Source organism: Schistocerca serialis, chromosome 12, assembly GCF_023864345.2.
Source record: "Schistocerca serialis cubense isolate TAMUIC-IGC-003099 chromosome 12, iqSchSeri2.2, whole genome shotgun sequence".
Lineage (NCBI taxonomy): Eukaryota > Metazoa > Arthropoda > Insecta > Orthoptera > Acrididae > Schistocerca > Schistocerca serialis.
In genome coordinates, this window is record NC_064649.1 from 90,237,855 (window position 1) to 90,255,605 (window position 17,751).

General features: G+C 44.0%; 1 protein-coding gene across 1 annotated transcript in view; it reads right to left on the reverse strand.

Annotated features, from left to right (window-relative positions):
• Positions 1–211: 211 nt before the first annotated feature.
• The window catches only part of LOC126427959 (serine protease 1-like), a 120,057-nt gene continuing 102,517 nt past the window's right edge, over positions 212–17,751 (reverse strand). Inside the window, exon 6 of the mRNA XM_050089847.1 lies at positions 212–515. Coding sequence (XP_049945804.1) covers positions 270–515 — 246 coding nt within the window. The 3' untranslated portion in view covers positions 212–269. The remainder of the gene's footprint in view (positions 516–17,751) is intronic.

Here is a 17,751-nt window from a genome sequence, read left to right on the forward strand (position 1 = left end):
TTTGTACTAAAATAAAATTTTGTCTTCCAGAATTCAGTAAAGTTTGGAAAGGTGGACCCTCATAACTGTTTAAGATATTAGTGGTAATTAAAGTACCTGTAAAGGACTATCTTACAGTTATTACAGTTCTTGAATCTGATGGTTATGGCTGACATAATAGGTGCATTATATTATTTTGGTATCCATAAGACCGCAAACGGATGTAATTCAGAATAGGTGGCACTGCCTCAGAACCCTGATGAGACGACCATGAGGATGACGGTGTGGGTTCAGAGCCTGCCAATCAAAGTGGCGATCACACTGGAGGTCGCGAGCATCGCTACGCTGGGCGCCTGGGACACGTCAGCAGCGGCGGCGACTTCGGGGCCATCGCTTCCAGTGGCGTCGGCGAGGAAGGCGGCGAAGGTGGCGACGTCGGTGTAGACTCCGGGGTAGCCGGCCACGCCGCACTCGACACCCCAGCTCACCACCCCGGCCAGCACGCCGTCACACACCAGGGGGCCCCCGCTGTCGCCCTGCACACGATCACACCACACTAGATTACAACCATACCGAGATGGCAACATTCTCGGCACGGTGGCAACATTCTCGGCACGGTGGCAACATTCTCGGCACGGTGGCAACATTCTCGGCACGGTGGCAACATTCTCGGCACGGTGGCAACATTCGCGGCACGGTGGCAACATTCTCGGCACGGTGGCAACATTCGCGGCACGGTGGCAACATTTGCGGCACGGTGGCAACATTTGCGGCACGGTGGCAACATTTGCGGCACGGTGGCAACATTCGCGGCACGGTGGCAACATTCGCGGCACGGTGGCAACATTCGCGGCACGGTGGCAACATTCGCGGCACGGTGGCAACATTCTTGGCACGGTGGCAACATTCTCGGCACGGTGGCAACATTCTCGGCACGGTGGCAACATTCTCGGCACGGTGGCAACATTCTCGGCACGGTGGCAACATTCTCGGAACGGTGGCAACGGACTCGGCACGGTGGAAACGGACTCGGCACGGTGGAAACGGACTCGGCACGGTGGAAACGGACTCGGCACGGTGGAAACGGACTCGGCACGGTGGCAAACGGACTCGTACTGTGATACAGACATAGCTGTGTTCAATGTAAAAGTTCCTGAGGTAGTAGAAGGGTGGTGGTATGTCTTGCGTCGTCAGTGGGGGCATAAGGGAGGGCGGAGCTAAGGACTCCAACAGCAAACCTGTCAAACATTCCAGGTGGTGGCGTCACAGCTTGTGACGACCTCCACTAAACTACGAGGGCAGTTAAATAAGTAATGCAACACATTTCTTTTCTCGGCCAATTTTGGTTGAAAAAACCGGAAATTTCTTGTGGAATATTTTCAAAGATTCCCGCTTCGTCTCGTATAGTTTCATTGACTTCCGACAGGTGGCAGCGCTGTACGGAGCTGTTAAAATGGCGACTGTAATGGATGTGCGTTGCAAACAACGGGCAGTGATCGAGTTTCTTTTGGCGGAAAACCAGGGTGTCTCAGATATTCATAGGCGCTTGCAGAATGTCTACGGTGATCTGGCAGTGGACAAAAGCACGGTGAGTCGTTGGGCAAAGCGTGTGTCATCATCGCCGCAAGGTCAAGCAAGACTGTCTGATCTCCCGTGTGCGGGCCGGCCGTGCACAGCTGTGACTCCTGCAATGGCGGAGCGTGCGAACACACTCGTTCGAGATGATCGACGGATCACCATCAAACAACTCAGTGCTCTACTTGACATCTCTGTTAGTAGTGCTGTCACAATTGTTCACCAGTTGGGATATTCAAAGGTTTGTTCCCACTGGGTCCCTCGTTGTCTAACCGAACACCATAAAGAGCAAAGGAGAACCATCTGTGCGGAATTGCTTGCTCGTCATGTGGCTGAGGGTGACAATTTCTTGTCAAAGATTGTTACAGGCGATGAAACATGGGTTCATCACTTCGAACCTGAAACAAAACGGCAATCAATGGAGTGGCGCCACACCCACTCCCCTACCAAGAAAAAGTTTAAAGCCATACCCCAGCCGGTAAAGTCATGGTTACAGTCCTCTGGGACGCTGAAGGGGTTATTCTGTTCGATGTCCTTCCCCATGGTCAAACGATCAACTCTGAAGTGTATTGTGCTACTCTTCAGAAATTGAAGAAACGATTTCAGCGTGTTCGTAGGCACAAAAATCTGAACGAACTTCTCCTTCTTCATGACAACGCAAGACCTCACACAAGTCTTCGCACCCGAGAGAAGCTCACAAAACTTCAGTGGACTGTTCTTCCTCATGCACCCTACAGCCCCGATCTCGCACCGTCGGATTTCCATATGTTTGGCCCAATGAAGGACGCAATCCGTGGGAGGCACTACGCGGATGATGAAGAAGTTATTGATGCAGTACGACGTTGGCTCCGACATCGACCAGTGGAATGGTACCGTGCAGGCATACAGGCCCTCATTTCAAGGTGGCGTAAGGCCGTAGCATTGAATGGAGATTACGTTGAAAAATAGTGTTGTGTAGCTAAAAGATTGGGGAGTAACCTGGTGTATTTCAATGCTGAAAAAAAAACCCTGTTTCAGAAAAAAAAAATGTGTTGCATTACTTATTGAACTGCCCTCGTATATGTACGTATGCTACTACAGGGTGTTCAAAAAGTCTCTCCGCAGTGCCGCATGATTGTAAGCTGCGCATGCCGTATGATTGTTCGCCTGCCTGGGTTATTTCCCTTCAAGTGGACTCTCCCAACATTCCACTGTTTCGTTTATCTCAGCCAGCATCAGTAGTGTCGTTGGTGTGTGTCGTTACGTGTTGACATGAACGTTTAAGTTTAGTTCCTTTGTTTCGCTTTTGTCAGTGTTAAAATGCTAACCATTGAAGAACGTGTGTGTTTAGTCGAACAAGTGTTCAAAGCTTGCGGTAAATACACAGCTTCAGTTCGTCAAACATTTAATTCAGTTTTCCTGGAGACAACACTCCCACATCTCGATACTGTGCGAGATTTGATTAACAAATTTCGAAGTACGCGTTTAGTGACGGATGCACCGAGGAGTGATAGTCCTAGCGTTTTGCCTGAGGATAAACTACTTGATATTTCTGATAAAATGTCGATGGTTCCGAACAAGTCAATAAGAAAACTCTCCCATGCAAACGATGTTAGTGTCGGAACGGCCCATGCAGCTGTAAGGAAAAAATTAGAACTTTTCCCATACAAAGTGACAGTCGTGCAAGAACTGAGAAATACTGATCATGGCAAGAGACTGCATTATTGTGCATTATTGTCAATGGTTCAAAAATTTCGTTCAACAAAATGGAAGGAATATTCTTAATGAAACGTTTTCACTGATGAGGCGTTCTTTCATTTATCCAGGTACATGAACTCGCAAAATTCTCGTATGTGGAGTACTGCAAATCTATTGTGTATTCATGTGGATCAATTCATTCTGTGAAAGTAGGAGTTTAGATAGCAATTTCTAGACGTCGGATTGTGGCTGCCATATTTTTAACGGAAATAATAAACGCACAAGGATACTGCAGTGATATTCTGTACCCATTCATAGAAGAACTTGTATTAAGTGAGATACTGAATGGTTATTTTCAACAAGATGGTGCAACCTCGCACACAGCTCGCGTTTCAGTGTCACTGCTTGCTGATGTTTTTGGTGATCGCATAATTTCATAGGGACTTTGGTCTCCACTATCACGTGACGTAACACCACCTGACTTTTTCTTCTGGGGTGCAGCGAAAGCAACTGTCTATAACAACCGTCCAAAATCCATCGATGAACTGAAAACTGCAATATCCACTTTCACTGCTTCTGTTACAGAAGAAATGTTACAGATTGTGTTTGGAAACATGATTAGACGAATTGAATTGTGTATTCAACAACAGGAGGGACACTTTCAACATTTAATGTGAAAATTTGTAAGCAAAAATGAATATTCAATTTATTAATAACTTGTATTTCACTGAGGAGAGGCACTATGGGGAGACTTTTTGGACACCCCGTATATTGCGCAGAGTACAGACAGACGGTCTTGCGTAGTACTTCTCAACACGTTGTCCGAAAACTGTCTTGAGTTGCTAGTTCGGCTGCTCTCACGCAATGGAAATATCTTAGACTCTGTAGCTACGAACAGACTTTGTCGATGACGTCAATACAGAGACAGGAACTAGTGATCATGAAGTCATCGTAGCGACTACAGTTACGGAAGTCAATAGGTAGCAAAGAAGGCTAGGAGAGCGTTTTTGCCAGAAAGAGCAGATAAGCAGTGGTTAGAATCTAGCCTAGACGATGAATTTTAATCGCTGATTTTCAGTATGATGGCCGTAGGGGAATTATGGGATAAGTTAAAACAAACTGTAAATCGTGGTCTCGAGAAATATGTGCCTAGTAAGTGGATTATGGGTGGAAAAGACACCATGATTTAACAACGAAATACTGAGGAGACGAAGATTGTTGCCGTCTCGGTTCGGTACAGAACGCGCAAATGGCGATAGGCAACGGTTAGTTGAGAACCATGCGTGTGTAAAAAGATCTATTCGCGAAGCATACAACTATGACCGTCATGCAATAGCACAAGATCTCGCAAAGAACCAGCGAAATTTCTGGTTCCATGTAAAAATGCTAAGCGTGTCTAAGGACTCCATTACGTCACTCGTTGACCAATCTGGTGTGGTAATAGAAGATAACAAAACGAAAGCCGAAGTTTTAAATTCCGCGTTTAAGAAACGGTTCACGAAGTAGGATCGTACAAAAATACCGTCGTTTGACCTTTGCACAGACTTCGATATGGAGCACATAACAATAAGCATCCGTGGTATTGAGAAACAACTGAAGGAGTTGAAAGCAAATAAGTCACATTTCGGTTTGGCCACTTACTTTGACTGCACTTATCCGAATCTCTCGCCAAGCGCAAAGTCCCAAACGACTTGAAAAAGCGCCTGTATGTAAGAAGGCTAAAAGAACGGGCCCGCAGAATTAAAGACCAATTTCTCTAATACCGCTTTGCTGCAGCTGTCTACCAAAAGATTGAATACCATAGTACAAATAGCAACAAACAACAGAAAAAGAAAACATCGTAATAAAGCTGACCAATAAAACTAAGAGACAGGTAAAGAGCAAATACTCAGCTATCACCAACATGAGGACAGAATCTCTACAAGCACACACACAAAACATAAGAAAAGAAATAGCACAAAGTGAGAAAGAAACAGAAACATACAAATTCAAATACTAAAGTAGAATACCCACTATTTTTTCAAAAAACAAGGCATACATATATACCTGAAACCAACAATTCCTGGACACACACACACACACACACACACACACACACACACACACACACACACACACACACACACGCAGAGAGAGAGAGAGAGAGAGAGAGAGAGAGAGAGAGAGAGAGAGATGGATGACATATATATTATTAAAATATATGTTACAAGTTGGCGACGGTCACAACCTACACGAAAAACAAAGGAACAAACCTAAACACTGTAATACTGTGCTGGGTGCGAACACACGTAACTGGAGTTCTATTTCCAGAATGAGGTGAAGTGCAAAGAACGCCAACGAGGCGAAACAGAAAGCGCAAAAAGGCAAAAAACTGCCAATTTCGTAAGTCTAATGAAGTTTCTTTCCATTTCAATTCCGGCTAACAAAGAAGTAAAAAGCAGTGGTTTGCAGGATATGTGAAAAAGAGGCAGAAATCTCGTAAGTAAAATTTTATAAAGAAAAACTGTTTTTAATCTTTAAGAAGCATACTGTACAAATATACGTATCCTTTTATATATATGTGATATATGTTAACTGTGTGTTAACTCCTTTAGCTGTTTCTGTTGCTTTTTCTGTAAAGTTTCTTTAATGTGTTAAATAATGTGCCACCTATTAGTCCGTAATCGCGACAGAACTACAGTAGCAACAGATTTAATATTCCAGAATAAGATTTTTACTCTGCAGGGCAGTGTGCGCTGATATGAAACTTCCTGGCAGATTAAAACTGTGTGCGCGACTGAGGCTCGAACTCGGGACCTTTGCCTTTCGCGGGCAAGTGCACTACCATCTGAGCTATCGAAGCACGACTCACATCAGCGCACACTCCGCTGCAGAGTGAAAATCTCATTCTGGAAACATCCCCCAGGCTGTGGCTAAGCCATGTCTCCGCAATATCCTTTCTGTCAGGAGTGCTAGTTCTGCAAGGTTCGCAGGAGAGCTTCTGTAAAGTTTGGAAGGTAGGATACGAGTTACTGGCAGGAGTAAAGCTGTGACGACGGGGCGTGAGTCGTGCTTGGGTAGCTCTGTGGTAGAGCACTTGCCCGCGAAAGGCAAGGGTCCCGAGTTCGAGTCTCGGTCGGGCACACAGTTTTAATCTGCCAGGAAGTTTCAGATTTAATATTACTGAAGTCCAGCCACAGCCTATAGCATAAATTGACAATAGAAGAAAACTTTCACGTACAAATGAACGCCGACGGGCTTACGAAACAAACAACACACTGCTCACCGCGTTTTACGAAGTAAAAGGGCGTGTATAAAGTACTTTAATATGCGCGTGCAGTGTACTTGCAACCTAAAAGGAGGAGCATCAGCCACAACAAAACGTGAGTAGTAACAATTATATATGCAAAACATTATGACACGTCAAAATCACGTTTTTTAAAAATCAAGAGAGGTGTGAACTGGCCAATGAAATTAACATTTACATCCTTTGGTTTTCATATGACAAGCTATCAGGTGCAGAACACCATATAGTTTGGTCCTGCAAAACCATAGGATGTAAAATCACGCTAAGAAGCAAAACGAACAAAAAGTTTTTTTAGGCCTCACTTTATAACTGATTTAACAACCTGAAATACTTTCTACAGTTTTCAGTAAACAAAAATCCACAGTTGATGGTAGAGTGGTGCTGAAACGTGTTTGGGTAAAAAGAAAGAGCTGTGTTTGCAAAAATGCGGGATCCATATCCTATAATGAGAGGAAGTGTGTTCACAGAGCTGCACGCATGCGTTGCTCATTTGAAGAAGACTGTGTCACACGTAGATTGGCCAGTAGAGTCACTAATGTTCATCCCGCTGAAAATGTCTGGGTCTCTTTCTAATGTGGCAAACATCCCGAAAATTTGGAATCTCTATGGTGCCTAATCGTCGATGAGTGTCTTCGACAGCAGATTTACGTGCCTGAAGGAGCTTCAGGGCTGTCTTCCTCTCCGAAATGAGGTCGTTACGAAAGGGGGTTGTCGAAGGTTATTAAAACTTTAGTCGTTAAACATTGTTGCTAATAAACAGTTCAGCAGTTTGTGTTTGCTAAACAAGTTTACATCTCAAAATTAACCGTGCTTTTACAGTCTCTTAGATGGTTTTCTGCAGTAGTGGATGAAACTTTCGGCACAGAGCTGTGGCTTAGAGCACCATTAAAAACCGATAAGTCAACATCACCAAGGATGTAAATAGCAAATACAAAAATCTTAATTTAAAGATATGTTTATTTTTCATCGTCAGATCCTAAATGAAATGGTCCTCATGCATTTGGAATAAGTCAAAAAATCTTAAAAATGCATTCATTTGAGAGGTTTTAACAAACTTCTTACAAAACATGTACGTATACAACAGACTGAAGTGCGTGTATAACAACTTTTAGGTTATTGTAGCTACGCGGCAGCAAACAGATAATCGGTGTACACCATTTGTTTACACTGACCAAATCACTGCATTGAATATGTGCAGCTGACCGACATTACGTAACAGGCGCATTATTTGATATTATTAATGATGCATACATCACTAGGGTCTGCTAAGAAACTAGTCTTTCGCTGGAGGAAATTGGTCACCACTGTAGACTTTATTAGTAGCTACGCCTTTTATGGCTCCTAGCTAGTTATTGAAAAATGTTTGTTTCTGAATAATGGACCCCCGTCTAGATCAAAATGAATGGCTTTGATCTTTATGTATAAAATCGTTACTTCCAATATTGATTCCATGACATGAGGGTTTGGTTTGAAATAAAGACGCAGTCCAGAATGATGTATTTCAGTCTGCAGCAGCGTGTGCGCGCCGATATGGAACTCCCTTGTACGTTATCACATTCATTGCGATGATTGTGTTTCGGTCACGATCCTAAATTATTATGAAAAGAATATTAATGTTAGCACTGTTTCGTGACACTGCAATATTAATTACGTAAGATCCCATAACTGCATTTTTCAGATATTCTCTAAAACAAAAAAAGGACTAAAACCACCAAGGAATTATCCAAATGAGACGAAAGTCGATAAATGTGATCTACGTGTGCAGCAAAACGGATGATAACAATGCAGTTGCCAATCATGACAAGCAGTCCTGGGCTCTAATGTTTCAGCAAGATAGTTTCCGCCCGTGCACGGCGAGAGTTTCTATTGTTTTCGTGTTTGCCAGACCCTACCCTGGCCATCGGTTGCCGTATCTTCCCACTTGATAATGTTTGGAGCATTATGGGCAGGGCTCTGCAACTACACTCACGCTTACAAATTAAGGATAATTGTAGAATGTGGTGCCACACAACGTGGCACTACACAAAACTTGCGCTAATAGCATAGGCACATAGGCAACACACATGACACAGATCTGTAAGTCCACAGTACTGATGATAAGTTGAGAAAACATTCCCGAAACACATGTGCTACAAAACGCCACTGTTTCCTGCGCATGTACCCCGACATCAACATGGGATATGATCACCATGCACACGTACAAAGGCCGCACAACAGGTTGACATACTCTGGATCAGGTGGTCGAGCAGCTGCTGGGGAATAGCTTCCCATTCTTGCGCCAGTGACTGTCGGAGCTCCTGAAGTGTCCTAGGGGTTTGAAGACGTGCAGCGATACGTCGACCGAGAGCATCCCAGACGTGCTCGATGGGGTTTAGGTCTGGATAACAAGCAGACCGCTCCATTCACCTGATATCTTCTGTTTGAAGGTACTCCTCCACGATGGCAGTTCGGTGGGGCCGTGCTTTATCATCCATCAGGAGGAAGGTGGGACCCACTGCACCCCTGAAAAGGCGGACATACTGGTGCAAAATGACGTCCCGATACACCTGACCTGTTACAGTTCCTGTGTCAAACACATGCACCAATCATAATCCCACCCCACACCATCAAACCACGACCTCCATATAGGTCCCTTTCAAGGACATTCAGGGGTTGGTATCTGGTTCCTGGTTCACGCAAGATGAAAACCCTGCGAGAATCACTGTTCAGACTATACCTGGACTCGTCCGTGAACATAACCTGGGACCACTGTTCCAATGACCATGTACTGTGTTCTTGACACCAGGTTTTACGGGCTCTCCTGTGACCAGGGGTCAATGGAATGCCACTTGTAGATCTCTGGGCGAATAAACCGTGTCTGTTCAGTCGTCTGTAGAGTGTGTGTCTGGAGACAACTGTTCTAGTGGCTGCGGCAAAGTCCCGAGCAAAGCTACCTGCAGTAGTCCGTGGCCGTCTGCGGGCACTGATGGTGAGATATCGGTCTTCTTGCGGTGTTGTACAATGTGGACGTCCCGTGCCGTAGCGCCTGGATACGTTTGCTGTCTGCTGGAATCGTTGGCATAATCTTGTGGCACACGGAGGGCCCGTACTACGACTTGCTGTGTTTGACAAGCCTCCAGTCGCCCTAGTATTCTACCCCTCATAACGTCATCAATATTTCTCTGAGCCATTTTCAACCCACAGTTACCATTAGCACGTCTGAAAACGTCTACACACTTACTCGCTGCACTGTACTCTGACATGCACCAACACACCTCTCGCGTATGTGGACTGCTGCCAGCGCCACTGTGCGACGACCGCAGGTCAAATGCACCGCATGGTCATACCCAGAGGTGATTTAAAACCGCAATCCTACCACCAGAGCGTTGTTTCACCATGTATCAGCATTATCCTTAATTTATGAGCATGAGTGTAGATCGGAACTTGACGATCTGAAGTGTGACCTGGGCGCAATTTGGCTCGCTAACGCTCAAGAGGACATCCAGCAATTAATCAATGCCTGATCGAGTTACTGCTTGCACAGGTGGACCAACGTATTGTTGACTTATTCAATTTCTGGCGTTCTTTTTCTTGACTAGATTATCTATTTTTTCTGAAATTGTAGTCATTTGTTTGTCTGTACTTGTACATCACGTCTCTTATTTGTCTTTATGATATGTGCGGACAAATAATTTGTTTATTTATAGCAGTTAGAGCAATACCTCATCATCACTGCGCAGCCACTGCAACCTTCATTCATTTGAATATATTTACCGTATTCATCTCTCGGTCTCCCTCTACAATTTTTTCCACACACACTTCTCTCTGTTACCAAACTGACAATTCCTTGATGCCTCGGAATATGACGTATGAGCCGAGCCCCTTAGTAGTCAAGTTGCGTCACAAATTTAGTTTCCCGCCAGTTCGATTCAGTACCTCCTCATTACATATTCGATCTACCCATCTAATGTTGCACATCGTTCTGTATCACTGCATTTCAAAAGTTATTGTGTCTTTGGTTCAAATGGCTCTGAGCACTATGGGACTTAACTTCTGAGGTCATCAGTCCCCTAGAACTTAGAACTACTTAAACCTAACTAACCTAAGGACATCACACACACCCATGCCCGAGGCAGGATTCGAACCTGCGACCGTAACGGTCACGCGGTTCCAGACTGTAGCGCCCAGAACCGCTCGGCCACTCCGGCCGGCTATTGTGTCTTTACTGTACCTCAACTATTACTCCAGAGAAAAGACTTCACAATAAATTTGTATTCTGTATTAACGAATTCTCTGTTTCAAAAATGATTTTCTTCCTACAGGCAGTCTGCATTTCGTTTCTTACCTTTTACTTTCCAGCCAAATGTCAATTTCGTATTTCCCTTCGTAATCCAGTTCCCTCAGCATCAAATGATGTAATTCGACTTCATTCCAACCCTTGTACTACTTTCGTTGACATTCACCTTAGAACCGCTTTTCAAGACACTATCGAGTCCATTCATCTGCTCAACCAAGTACTTTGCCTTCTCTGATACCGTTATTGTGTCAGTGGCAAGGTTCAAAAATTTTATTACTTCTCCTCATCTTTAGATCTCTTTCAAAATTTCTCCTTCTTTATCTTTGTATAACTGCTGTCAAAAACAATTTCACATTGACAGTTGATGATCATGGTGGCACTTGTACTATAATTATTTTCAACCATTTATGGCATATGCATTTTATTATGATGACTGGTTTCATCGTTAAACGTCTTCAGATCGGTAACAGCCAACATTATAAAAAGATCATAGTTAACAGTAGTATTTGAAGAAACATAAAGAACTACAATCTGCATTTGTATAACGACTACGAGACGCATAGGTACAACTAGTAACCCCATATCCACAATTTTGTTAAAGAATCGAACTCTCATGTACACAATAGATCTCATTATCAAACACAGGTTGAGTGTACAATCTAAGTAATTTGAGCAAAATTACTATGACGTCGTATCCCCCGAGTTATGAGTCGCATAATGATATGTTCATTGAAATACGTGGATGCTGTCTACAAAATTTGTTGTGAAAAAGAGTTAGTAGTAAAGAAGTACAAATTACAGCGTTTTCTCTGAATCTGAAGTTTTACTGCATAAAATTGTAGGATGTGAGGTCCGCCAGTTATGCAAAACACCGTTTTTTTCTCAGTACTCAAACAAGTTTCGCACCACTGTGCCATCATCAGTAGGTTTCGGCTTTAATTATTTTGTAATGTGAACATTTTTGTTAAATTATTACAAAATTATGTAGATGTTTAGTTCAAACAATAGTTCGTTTCTTTTTGTCAATACTTTTACACTTGGTGTGCACGAATTTTCCGGATAACTTGAGTATTATATACTACCGGTAGCTTGTCATCTGCAACCAAACGATGGTGATGAGAAAAATTTGCTGGGAGTTAACCTATCATCTATAATGTTATTTGGTTTGTCGCGATGTTTTCGCGCCTCTATTCGCTTTTACTTACGTAAAAACTTGCCACACGAAAATGTAAGTAAACGAATATAGACGCGAAAACATCGCGACAAACCAAATAACATTATAGATGATAGGTTAACTCCCAGCAAATTTTTCTCATCAACATCGTTTGGTTGCAGATGACAAGCCACCCGTAGTATATAATACACAAGTTATCCGGAAAATTCATGCACACCAAGTGTAAAAGTATTAACAAAAAGAAATGAACTATTGTTTGAACTAAACATCCACATAATTTTGTAATCATTTAACAAAAATGTTCCCATTACAGAATAAATAAAACGGAAACCCACTGATGATAGCACAGTGGTGCTGAAACATGTCCGGGTACTGAGAAAAAAAGGTGTTTTGCATAACAGGCGGACCTCACATCCTACAATTTTAACGGCAAACACGGTCAACACAAGGAGCTGCAAATCCAAAAGATGAACATTTTACTGCTTAAAAAGCGACAACGTACTAAGCGATAAAGTTTTTTCTCGTTTTATCGGATGGTGTCAGCGAGAAAATATTTCTGTAAGGTCTGAAATTGTGTGTAACATTTGCTGGAAATCGCTAAATGTTCTCATTCTAAAATCCTGGATGAAAAGAGTCCGCGAAATTTCCGCGGCTTGAGTTAATGCTTCCTCAGAACACACACACACACACACACACACACACACACACACACACACACACACACACACACGCGCGCGCGCGCGCGCGGCTTTTGAATTTAATACTTCCCTCATTGCATTAAACCTTAAACATCTGATTATACCTGTTAATGAGTAAATTATGAGAACATTTTAAATTTTTAAACTCCGTCAGTGGTTACATGAAACAAGGAAAAATTGATGTTTTGCTGCCATTCGAAGTCATTAGACAGGCAACCATCTGGTTAGAAATATGTAGCAAAACTGTGATACTTGCACGTCTTTCCTATACTGCTCGTACACCATATAAGAATATAATTTCTGTCAACATTTGCTATAACAGATGTTAATACCACTAATAATAATAATAATAATAATAATAATACAGTTCGTATTCGGGAGGCGTTCAGTAACGAATGAACAATTTTTTTTCTCAAATGATTTGGGTTGAAAAGTTACGGAATTTGTTGGTGCAAAAGAATTCAAAGCTGCGCCCTCGCTGCTACGGTCGCGGGTTCGAATCCTGCATCAGGCATGGCTGTTTGTATTGTCCTTTGGTTAGTTAGGTTTAAGCAGTTCTAAACCTAGGGGACTGATGGCCTCAGATGTTAGGTCCCACAGTGCTCAGAGCCATTTGAGCCGCATCGTCAGCCCGTCAGCTGGGACTCTACAGCGGTTATTCTGCAAGATTTCCTCTCTCACAGTGCTTCTGTCACCTCTGATGTGTGTTGTGCCACCCGCAGGAACTTGAAGAAACGATTTCATTTTTTTTCTTCTCCATGACAACGCAAGGCGTTATACGAGTCTGGGCACCTGAGAGGAGATCGTAAAACTTGATTCGACTGCTCTTCCTCATCCACCTCCACAGCCCATATCTCGCACCTTCCGACTTCCATCCGTTTCGCCCAATGATTGATGGACTTCTCGGGAAGCAGTGCCGCAGATGTAGACCCGTTGAATGGTGCCATGCGGGCGTACAGGCTTTGCCAGTAAGGTGCCGTAAGGTCATCACACTGAACAGAGGTTATGGTGAAAAATTGGTTTTGTAGCCGAATGAATGGGAAGTAATAATTAATATGGTGTATTGGAATTCTGCTTGAAACCGACGTGCTTTCAAAAAGAAAAGTGTGCTGCATTACTTACTGAACGCCCCTCGTATCTTCAGAAAAGAGTCTCTAACGTTTAAATCTGTATTCGACGTCAACAAGTTTCTCTTTTTAAGGAACGCATTCGTTGCTACTACTGATCTGCACTTTATATAACCTCTACTTTAGCCATTGTCGTTTATTTTGCTGTCAAAATTTAGTGTCCGTTTTCCTAATCTAACTCTGTCAACATAACAAGATTCAATACCACTACATTTGATTAACCTCCTTTTAATTTCGTTGATATTCATCTGACAACTTCTTTTGTTGACACTGTCCATTCCGTTCAACTGTTCTTTCAACTCCTTCGCCGTCTCTGAAAAAATACGTCACGGTAAACCTCAAACTTTTAAGTCCGTCTCCCTAAACTTTGATTTCCTTTGCAATTGCATACGTATTTATCCCGCTAATTTCAATGTGAGTAGACTTCTCTATTACGATGGAACTTGTGTACTGACTCTTGTAGGTCTCACATTAAAACTCTAACGACATTCGTTTCATCGTCACCTAAAATTCGAAATAATTTCAAAAACTTTACTAGTGCTTGCCAAGTAACTATCAATGAATGTTGCCCTACAAGGCAAGGCGGCACAACTGACACATCACACTATTTTTCAAAATTTTCAGCAAGTTTGTGTAAACAACGTTCGGGAGTGGGCCGGGCGCTGCGGCCGAGCGGTTCTAGGCGCTTCAGTCTGGAACCGCACGACCGCTACGGTCGCAGGTTCGAATCCTGCCTCAGGCATGGATGTGTGTGATGTCCTTAGATTAGTTCGGTTTAAGTAAAGTTCTAGGGGACTGATGACCTCATATGTTAAGTCCCATAGTGCTCACAGCCATTTGAGCCATTTTCGGCATTGCGTTTTCTAGTGCCATATGACAAATCGTTTTTTTTTTTTTTTTTTTTTTTTTTTTTTGAATATTCAGCTGTTTCATGTAACAGTCCACCAATTTCGGAATGAAACCACTATTAAATATTGACAGTCTCAATGTTGCTATAAATACTGTTCATGTTTAAGTAATAGCCCGGAGGATAGCTATGTAGAACAAATATGTTCTGTAGGTTACCTGCCCCTCTATATACCCTCACTCAGTTTCTAGACGGTTCACTGCTTCCGATTTCTAGAGGTCTAGTAAGATGCTGACTGAATACGCAGACAAAGCCATCGAAATGACATATGCAACACACTTAACGTATAGGCAACGCGGTTACGATCTTAACCGACAAAAGGTAGTAGGAAACCTACTGTAGTCTCTGTTTTTTTACGATAGTGTACGGTAGCCTATGCTAGTCGTATAACACTAGTTGGCACAATTTCACTGTGGCTGCACGCGACATTGTGTTTGGTCCACATACCGCCAGAATTTTGCGGCCAGTCTGTGTGCAGTTTAGAAGCATTCGCCCACAGGACTTGCACAGTCCGGCGTATTTCTGCTATGGACTAAGTTCCCAGTCGCTGCAACCTTCCACTCCCTGCTGTCACTCACCAGTTATCCGTACCGCAGCAGAACTGTCTCTTGCAGGAACTCGGGAACAAAAAAATGGCTCTGAGCACTATGGGACTTAACTTCTGAGGTCATCAGTCGCCTAGAACTTAGAACTACTTAAACCTAACTAACCTAAGGACATCACACACATCCATGTCCGAGGCAGGATTCGAACATGGAACCGTAGCGGTCGCGCGGTACCAGCTGTAGCGCCTAGAACCGCTCGGCCACTTCGGCCGGCTGAACTCGGGAACGTCTACTGTCTCATGACAATGCAACACTCTTGTTGCGAAATAACCTTACAGTGGAACGACATGTGTAGGTATCTACGTGCGTAACTGCAGATGCTGATACCATCAGGGAATTCTGTGCTAGTAGAATTCGGAGCCTCACTGCACCACAACTAAATAACACAGTGGCAGTACGTTTGCCCGCAAAGCAGCGCCCAGCACTTTGCAGGAAAGATAAATGCAGTCTGAAAGAGGAACGGTCGGGGGCGACAGGTGTTACAAAGTGTTCTGAAACGGCGCCAGCGCCCCCCCCCCCCGCCCCCCTCCCCCTGCAGCACGGCAATTTACAGGAGTGGACATTTTTTCCCCCCCTCCCTCTGACTGCGAGCCAGCGGACTTGGCGACGGTCTGCTTAGGACGTGAGTAATGGCCGTGCGGTGCGCGAGTTACGCCGTGAATGGAAGGCGCTCACGCACCCTGTTACCGCAACTTCTGCTCTCTCTCTTTTTCCCCTTTTACTGGAGTCGTGCGTCTACTGGTAATTCACTTACTGCACAACGCGAGAAAAATGTCTGGTCATAGGCAAACCCACTTCTCGTTTCCGGTCAACTTTACCTTAATTACTTTCGCGTAGGTTCATCCTCGTTCGATATCACTGAAGGGAAACACAGCGTAGACCTGAATATTCTCTCGATATTGAGGTTATTTTAGCACAGTTGCGTTCAGTCATTTATGGAAGACCTACGGGGGGCATTCAATAAGTAATGCTATTTTTTCCTGAAAGCACGTTCGTTTTATTCAGGAACTTAATACACCATATTAATATACGAAGGCAGTAATTTGCTCTCGAAAGAACAGTTACTGTTGATGACCGTGCAGCTTTTTCCTATACCCTATAAGGTAATACATATGTAGAATTGTGGACAGTTGGGAATGTGAGTCTCACGGGAGTCGTGCAAGGGATAAGTCCCTGCAGTCGCGCTATTCATCTGTGTCCTCGGTGGCTCAGATGGATAGAGCGTCTGCCATGTAAGCAGGAGATCCAGGGTTCGAGTCCCGGTCGGGGCACACATTTTCAGCTGTCCACATCGAGGTATATCAACAACACCTGTCGGCAGCTGAGGTTTTCAGTTAGTTATTATTTACACCATATTAATCCCCACTCTTTCGGCTACAAAACCCTATTTTTCAACATGATCTGCTTCCAGAATGAGATTTTCACTCTGCAGCGGAGTGTGCGCTGCTGTGAAACTTCCTGGCAGATTAAAACTGTGTGCCCGACCGAGACTCGAACTCGGGACCTTTGCCTTTCGCGAGCAAGTGCTCTACCATCTGAGCTACCGAAGCACGACTCACGCCCCGTCGTCACAGCTTTACTTCTGCCAGTATCTCGTCTCCTACCTTCCAAACTTTACGGAAGCTCTCCTGCGAACCTTGCAGAACTAGCACTCCTGAAAGAAAGGATACTGCGGAGACATGGCTTAGCCACAGCCTGGGGGATGTTTCCAGAATGAGATTTTCACACTGCGGCGGAGTGTGCGCTGATATGAAACTTTCTTCAGGAGTGCTAGTTCTGCAAGGTTCGTAGGAGAGCTTCTGTAAAGTTTGGAAAGTAGGAGACAAGATACTGGCAGAAGGAAAGCTGTGAGTACCGGGCGTGAGTCGTGCTTCGGTAGCTCAGATGGTAGAGCACTTGCCCGCGAAAGGCAAAGGTCCCGAGTTCGAGTCTCGGTCGGGCACACAGTTTTAATCTGCCAGCAAGTTTCATGATATGCTTCCATTGCACCGGTCTTCGCCACGTTATTCGGACGGCTTGTATGCCCGCATTGTACCACTCCGCGGGTTGACATCGGAGCCAGCGTCTTGCTGCAGTTTCAGATAATTTTTTACAGTCTGACGATAATTTATGGCCGGCCGTTGTGACTAAGTGGTTCTAGGCGCTTCAGTCCGGAACCGCGCAACTGCTACGGTCGCAGGTTCGATTCCTGCCTCGGGCATGGATGTATGTGGTGTCCTTAGGTTAGTTTGGTTTAATTAGTTCTAAGTTCTAGGGGACTGATGACCTCAGATGTTAAGTCCCATAGTGCTCAGAGCCATTTGAACCATTTGATAATTTATGGAATTGTAGTTTTAGCTTGACGATGTCCGTTGTGGACAAACGGTAGTTACTTTTATTCTGAAGAAGGTTGGGTTATCCCGACTGAAACCTAGGTAAATCTATGTAAACTTTGCAACTGAGGCTGT